Genomic DNA, 8,542 nt, shown 5'->3' with positions numbered 1-8,542 from the left:
AACATAAATGGCCCTTGCGGATCCGTCATGTGTCAAATATGATTCCATATGTGTGTTAAACGTATGCGTTATCTTTCTTTTGAAGCATCGACTTCTAGACAGATGGATGCTTTGGTGCATAAAAAAATCCCCACAAAATACGTCACATTTGGAAAATCTCCATGCAGGAAGGCGTATGGATGCGTCAAAAATCGCTATACCCGGCGATTTTTTTGACGCACGACAGAGACTATTTGACGGTTATCGCTTCCACATATATGGAATCATACCCTCTTAGACCAACCATTTTGATTTTTAACGTATGACGGATGACAGATCCGCATGACATGTATATGGAATCTTAGCTTAAGGCAAATTATATAACTGACTATTTCATTGCACATGCAGTTGATTCTATTAGAGCATCTAAAAGTAGAGAATACAACTAAATTATGTCACAATAGGAGATAATTAAATAGATTACAAGGTTCTTTTATATTAATGTCAATAGTTACAATTTGAGCCTGTTATAGCAAAATCGTTAAAAAATATGCATTAGTAATTGAATCTGATTATAACAAAGTAACTAAATAATGCTTTATGTGTCAGTCTAAATAAATTAAACCAAACTTTCATTTCGTTTTTTATTACCTTTTATTTTCATATAGCCACTTCAGTTAGGGTTCAAAGACAGGCCTCTTGAATATTGATCAAAATAATCTTTTGCAAAAACCTTATGACCCCTGCTTTCACCAATCAAATTTCTGCCCTATATTAACAATAAAAACGGAATGAAAGTGTGTCTAATTTTAATTAGACTTCTTCATGTGTTATAATTTTACAGTAACAGATTTTAATTGAAACACGTAGATTAATACAATGAAACAGAAACAACATTAACTATAAGCATGTTATTTGTGAATGCACTAACACAAAAACAATATTCAGGTCAAATTTATCTTGAGATCATAGGACAAGTCAATGACATGAGATTTTGAATTCAAGTAGGTGGATTTCACAGTTTTTCTAGTTCTCCATCAGCTGTTATATTCTCATAAACATGACTTGAATGGCACATGTTAGTCTCACACAATGATTAGATTGATTAAATTGTTAAAAATATCTCCAAAAAACACAGGTTTAGTACACAGTCTTGGTGTTAGTAACAATATTAAATAAAAGCACTAAATACATTAAATGTCAACAGGTCAATATTAGTAGAGGTCTTAAAGCAATCTTTGATAGTAAGTTACAACTCATCCATATGAGTTTCATGATAATGGGTGATCCTCCAGCACTGGTCAAGGTTAATAAATTAGGTAAAATGTCATTAGGACTAGAAGAGTTAGAAGACAGGTTAAAAAAAACTATCACAATAAACTGAGCAAACAACAGAGACAGTATTTAAAACTAGAGGTGTATTATCGTTCAGGGGATCGTTCTCTATATAATAAATGTCGTCTTTCTCGACAATATCGTTTATGAACAGGCCAGTCTCTCTGTTGACATGCTGTACCACAATACCTACAATTATAATATTTAATAATAATTCTAATAGTTCATACATCCTGCTAACTTGGCTAATGAAGGCTGGCAATGCGAATAATTTTACCAGGACAAAGGCATTAACCTTCTTTTTTTTATATCAAACTGTTGCACACCTTTAACATGCATAGCCTAAGGCACAAATGGGTCTTGGTTTATTGTACGATCGAAGTGACCAACTTATCCAACTATCTCACCCAAGCTGGAAATCTGCTTGCAAAATCTGTTACCTTCAAGTTAGAGAGCGATATCCCTCAAAATTCACAAGTTTCAGTTTAATGAAAATTTTAATTAAAGTTCTAATGGTTTTTGATCAATTGTTCTTTTTAGCGGCTATGGATTTGTTAATTAAAAATATCCACAAGATTCAATGGCTCATGTGAATTTGATTTACAACTTACCTCACTTCTTGACATCTACCACATATACTAAATTCTCGTATATCTTTTTCTATATTGGTACAAGGGGGGTAGTGACATTCGTAATATACACATGCATCTTCTGTGAAATGTAAATACAGTTTACATATAAATTTAATATCAGTTTCATAAATCTTGTCTATTAGACACCTAATCACTATGAATTGGTGACACAACTATCAAATAAATCGAGTAAGAAATAAGTTGTGCATCTATTATGATTATGATTATGATTTATTTAAGAAATAAGAATAAAATATGAAATCTGTCTTTAATTAAGAATTTTAACTCCCTGCATACACCATATCAGATTAATGATTCAAAACAAGAGCAAGTAGAATAATCAGAAATATTTTCAGTTCATATAATAAAATAATATTACCTTCAGTTATCAAAATTTCACCATTACAATTATAATATCTGTTATAAATAGGATCTATTGAATGCTAAAATTAAACATAATAAAATTGTCAAATTATACATAAAATGGGACATAACTCACAAATTGTAATCAGGCAAAACCGGAAAATTATAAATGCTTTATTATACAGTGGTGTAACCTATTTTCGTGGATATAAGGATTCAACACCGAATTTCGTCAAAGTTAAAAAAACGAAAAAAAAAATTTTATGTCTTAGAGGTTTCCTCAGATATTCTACCAAATAATTAAAATTGGTTTATTTCGATTTTCTTTATGAATCCTTCACTTTGACCCATATTTCATAAGCAACCAACTCGGCAACGGCGGCAGAATGCGTCACCTATTTTCGTGTACAATGTTTGATCTATAAATAAGTCGAGAAAAACACGTTGTATGGATACCGGGTGGTATAATTAACCTCTCTTAGTATTTATCTTTAATATTAATTCATTATAACTAGTGACAATTCCTTCAAAGAACCACGATTTTAAAAAAAAATAGTGACTGACAAAATAAGATATGTAGCATGATTTATTGCTAAAAGTCACTGAAACAACATAAGAATATGGTCCACTTTGTGTCCGCTAGTTGATCATGTGACTTCATTTGTTGGATTATATTCTAGCAGACGACACTTGGAATTCCAATTACCTCTTGGGATTATAAGGAAATTCGGCCGATAAAAAATGGTGACATTTGGTAATAAGTGAAATCCGCCATTTAGTATTTGTCAAAGTATACATTAATACAAGCTACCTTGCTTGAAACTACTGGATTCATTCTACTAGCTGATATTGTACAGAAAACCCATGTTTATCAAAACAAGCTAATGCGGAGGTCGCGCAAGGTCGCTCATGTAAATTATTAATCCTTTCCGGAAATCCACGAATAATAGGTTTCCACGAAATTAGGTTACTCGACTGTATATTAAAATTTTGAACCCATTATAATATCATATGAGTCACATGACATCACAACCCAAAGTTGATTTAAGATATAACTGGACTAGTGTGATGATTTCTGAACATTAATGAAGGCCAAATATTCAAATCAAGTTTGGTTCTAGCATGAAAGTTTTAGTGATTTATGTTAATCTTCATGATTTCAGACACTTAACACTGTTTAGGCAGCAGTGTCTTAATAGCTCAAAATGGAAAGCAGGCAGCAAAATGTAATTTGATACATACTGTTAAAGGATTGAGGCCAACATGAACTTCCTCTAGAGGATCAGCTTGTAGTTGTTGAACAGCTATCCAATATAAACTCTGTTCTCTATTTTTATTAGGTGTTTCTTCACTGGACGGTATAGTACATTTATCATTTAGTAACACTAAATTTTCCATTCTGTTATCAACTGTCACACCATTACGATGTATAACCTTCCAACCTTGAGCTATACCACCGCTGTGTTTCTCCCTGAAAATAATCAATGTTTAAATAAAATAATAATCAAGAATTCAAAAGAAAAAAGAAATAAGCTTTTAACTCAGCTGAAAGGAATTCATATTAAACTTCTTCTGTAAAGTTAACACTGTTTCATTGTTACATTGCCTAACATACTAGCATATCAGATACTTTCTACTTTTCTTGTACATGTGGGTAAACTTATTAGTGGATGAAAGCTGACACCAGGCTGATTCGTGAAAGCCCTTTCACAGGCATCAGAATTGTTCTTTCTTTCACCTAGTAGCAGACAACAATTCAACTTGCTACTGAGCTATAAACATGCTGGTAGTAAAATATAGAACAAGTCTCAGGATTGGTGGTTTGAATAGTCAACAAACAAGAGATTAACCTACCACAATAATTCATGTAAATATTGTCCTGTTGATCTACCTTTGGTGACATCGTATGCAAAAGCAAATATCTTGGCACCATCTCCATCTTTATTAACTTCTACTTTGGCCTTAAACATCAAATAGTTACAAGTGATTATAGTTATCTTAGAGTAAACATTCTTCAGTTCAGTAAACCTTGTTTTCCTTATACAACTATTTAACTATAACAATTAAACTAAGTATCCCACAAGTCAAACAATTTGTAACAAGGACAAGTACGGTCCCAAGTAGATAGGATGTTGTGTAGGTCATATTCACCAGTCTCACAAAATTCAATCTTCTAAAGGGATTGTAAAGAGGTTTTTTTAAAAAAACATTTTGTGTATTTTTCCAAAAGATGTCTACACTGTGGTTCCTGAAATTCCATTAAAACAAAGTGTTTGCTGACGATGATGAAACTGATTCACATAAAAATTTATAGAAAAACCTCCTTACAATTCCTTTAAAAGTCACATTATGCCATTCTGCATTTAATCATCATTTTTTCATATTTCTTACCTCAAATGCATAATTATCAACCAAAGAAATATCTCGTTCATCAAGGAGAGCATATTTTGTCTGAAAATATAAAATAAAAATATCTAAGACACAAGTTTACATGCAGAAAAGGCCTGGCATTGACAATGAAGTATGGTATACATTAACTGCTGAAACAACTATAAAAAAAGACATCTGTAGTACTGTACAGTACTACTTGAAATTGAAATAATGAATGTTTTTAACTATTTACTAATTTCCTAAGTAACCCTACTCATAAACATCTTTTGTGTGTATCGGTCAGCTGTTTCCATTTACAATAACATTTATGATGCATTGACATTAACCAGAATTCAAAAGAACACAAAAGTAAAAGATCCAATTTACAAAAGCAGAACACTTTCTTTACACAAAAATTTGATAAATAATAAGATACTGGAATATAGGTGAGATAGCTGGTGATGAGATCAATATGTACTGACAGATAGAAATCAGTAGAGAAATGTCAATTATTTTATACAATCTACATATGTAATAGGACTGAACTAATATCCACCATACTTATTACAAATGTCAAGATATATGAGAATTTTTTATAACCTGAAACCTCCTACTTAGTCTGACTCACCAATTACTATGAGAGTGCTAATTATTCTAAAGAGTAAAGCCATCGATTTTAAACACTTTTCAAAAAATATAATAACCTATTTATACTAAACTAGTTAATTAGACAAGAATTACCATTACCATTATATTCTAGCTGAATAGCTCAAACTCACATCCAATAGTATATTTGAAAAACTGAGGACAATTAATATATGTGCAATAAGATAAAAGAAATAAAAAACACCGGTAATATCTAAATGAAACATTCTTCTTGCATAAATTGTCTTAGGAACATCAATTTTGGAGTACAGAGCATATCAAATTAACAATGGTTTTGGGAGGTAAACACATAAAAATAATGTATGTAGAATAAGCTGATAGCTATTAGTTTTCGACCTGAACTTATACCAATACAAACAGTTTTTTACACAATATGAAAGCTCTCATCTCAGTCCAATCTCACATGGTTTCCATAATATTGTAGTCCACACCCAGCCTGGACATAATATAGGTGTATTTATTTATTCTGTAAAACATTATCATGGTTAGCCTATTGTCTGTATTCAACCTAACAACAGCAAAACATATGGTTCTACTACAATTTCAGGGTAAAATTAATACTCCCACTTCAATCCTGCTTTAAATGTTAGAGTGAAGTGAATATACTGATTAATATTAACAATTCCTACTATTCAATGAATATCTGATACAAGACTTGAACAACATACAGAAGTGAGGAGTTTGTATCACATAAACTAATGCTCAAAAGAAAGTACCCACCTATATAATTTACAGTACGATTAACAAAAATTAAAATAAAGTGATTAAACCACTGTAATACATCTCACACACGGTCAACACAAAATTTCACATGAAAAAATGATGAAAAAAGTGAACGAATTACGCAAACGACGCTAAAAATAAAAAGCGACAAATTCTGATGTTGCACGAAATGCACGTGCATGATGAGGGTATAAATCGGTTTACTGGACAAGTTAGCAACAGAGGATAAAGAAAAACACAAAAAGTATGCCACGTTTGAGCCGGATTGAACGAGAAAGAGCTGTGGGAATGGCGCAACATGGAGCAAACATCACCTTGATCGCAAGAACCTTCGGCTGCTCCAGAAAAACTGTAACAAAATTGATGCAGCGTTTGAGGCAAACAGGCAGTACATCAGACAGGCCTAGGAGTGGTCGACCACGTGTCACAACGCCAGGTGAGGACAGCCACATCAGGACAATTCATCCAAGGAATCGTTTCGTTACTGCAACAGCAACGGCATCGGCGGCATTGGGGCATCGTATCAGTCGACACACAGTGTACCGGCGACTGAGGGAACGTGGTATCCGAGCACGTCGCCCCTACCGAGGAGTGCACATGACACTTCAACACCGACGTCGTCGATTGACATGGTCCAGGAGAGTTCGGCGATGGCAGATTCGTGATTGGCAACGTGTGATGTTCACGGACGAGAGTAGTTTTTGTCTTTACAAAAATGATGGTCGTGCTCGTGTTTACAGACGTATAGGTGAGCGTTTAAGACCAAATTGTGTTCAGGAAGTCAGAGCGTTTGGAGGCGGTAGTGTGATGGTGTGGGGAGGGATCTGCGATGATAGGAAAACACCACTTGTGACTATTCGTGGCAACCTTAATGCTCAAAGGTCTAGAGACGAGATTTTGCGACCAGTTGTTCTACCATTTATCGGGCAACAACCCCGTGGCATTGTCTTTCAACACGATAATGCAAGGCCACATACAGCAAAACGCCAACGTCGTTGTTTTACCGTGGCCAGCTTGTTCTCCCGACATGAATCCGATTGAACACCTATGGGATTACCTCGATTGGCAAATCCGAAATCGACCGACGCAACCTGTCACTGCTCAACAGCTGGAACAATGTCTCGTAGAAGAATGGCAAAGAATAACGCCTAACGTCATCCAACGTCTTACATCATCAATGCGTCGACGTGTTGTCGCCTGCATTGCTGCTAATGGGAGTCACACTTGCTATTAATTGATTAATTGATAAATAAATATTGATTATTTTTTAAAGACAATTTGCCTTCTGAATTTCTGTAAAAGTAAACCCGACCCCCCTTGTCTTTGTGTGCCGGTCGAACAGTAAACACGGCTGTCTGTTACTCAAATTTGTGTAAATTTGTTGTAGAAATGAATATTCTATTGGAATTACATAGTTGTTCATTTCTATCTGCTTTTGTTTTCTCCTAACAATTGGTCAAACCTAGTGGGTACTTTCTTTTGAGCATTAGTTTACATAGGGGTCACATACATGTATCACAAATATCCCAAATCCAATAATTCAAAACATCCCAATCCAACATATGATTGGTAACAAGAAATTATGGCACATTCTTCCCTTAAATCATTGGTTTCATTGATTACCTTGGCATTAATGATTGGAAATATAAACCGCAAATGAGGTTGTTAACATAATCATAAAAATTTACTCTCAACCTATCTTTCTCTTTCATAGTTACCATATCATCAAAATTATGCATGAATTGCAAGAATGTTAACTTAATTGGCCTGGAAATATTGACATCATCCTCTCTCAACACACTGAAGCAAAGAACCTAAGATCACAATTAATTCCTAAAAATTGATTCAGATAACCTAATATAGGTCTATAATGGGTTGACCAAGCAAATCAAATACTTATCATCTAGTCTAGCCAAATCTTACTACCGGTAGGCCCTACTCGTATTTTTTTTTTGTAACCTAGCCTACTCTTGACATATCAACACATTATTAATACATCTTACAAGGTTACAAGGGTCTCAGACAATATGTGGGTTGCATAAGAGAGGGAATCAGGTTTACAAACGAATGTAGATGTTAGGAACAGATGGTTTGTTTATGTCCTGTCATTGTCTCTGTTATTTTAACAGCAGTCTCCATCGTCATGTCATCTGCTTGTTGATAAAACAACCACCAAGGCGATCGATAATCTATCTGTATCAGATTAAATTATCGTAGGTTTCTACAACAAATACTCACTTTTCCCGCAGCCCTTCCAAGCCGAACAATTCCTAATTTGAATCCGGACATTTCGGTTCAAGTTTGACGCCAAAATCCGGTGGTATACTTTACTTTTGTCACCGGTTTCACATCAACACTTGCTTTGTTGCAGGCGGCTTCATGAATACACGTGGGAATGAGGCAAGATTTCAGCCAATCAAATCGCTAGGAACAGCTATACTTCAGGTCAAAGGTTATATTTACATCTGGCGCAC

General features: G+C 34.2%; 1 protein-coding gene across 1 annotated transcript; it reads right to left on the bottom strand.

Annotated features, from left to right (window-relative positions):
- Positions 1–1,400: 1,400 nt before the first annotated feature.
- LOTGIDRAFT_139238 (hypothetical protein) lies at positions 1,401–8,357 on the bottom strand (the record flags this gene model as incomplete). Its single annotated transcript, XM_009049339.1, has 7 exons — positions 1,401–1,503; positions 1,926–2,025; positions 2,326–2,389; positions 3,579–3,780; positions 4,164–4,270; positions 4,701–4,760; positions 8,307–8,357. The coding sequence occupies 7 exons, from the start codon at positions 8,355–8,357 to the stop codon at positions 1,401–1,403; spliced, it is 687 nt and encodes a 228-aa protein (XP_009047587.1).
- Between the last annotated feature and the right edge of the window lie 185 nt (positions 8,358–8,542).

The sequence above is a fragment of the Lottia gigantea genome, assembly GCF_000327385.1.
Source record: "Lottia gigantea unplaced genomic scaffold LOTGIsca_134, whole genome shotgun sequence".
Taxonomy (NCBI): Eukaryota; Metazoa; Mollusca; class Gastropoda; family Lottiidae; genus Lottia; species Lottia gigantea.
This window is presented reverse-complemented; position numbering and strand designations above follow the sequence as displayed.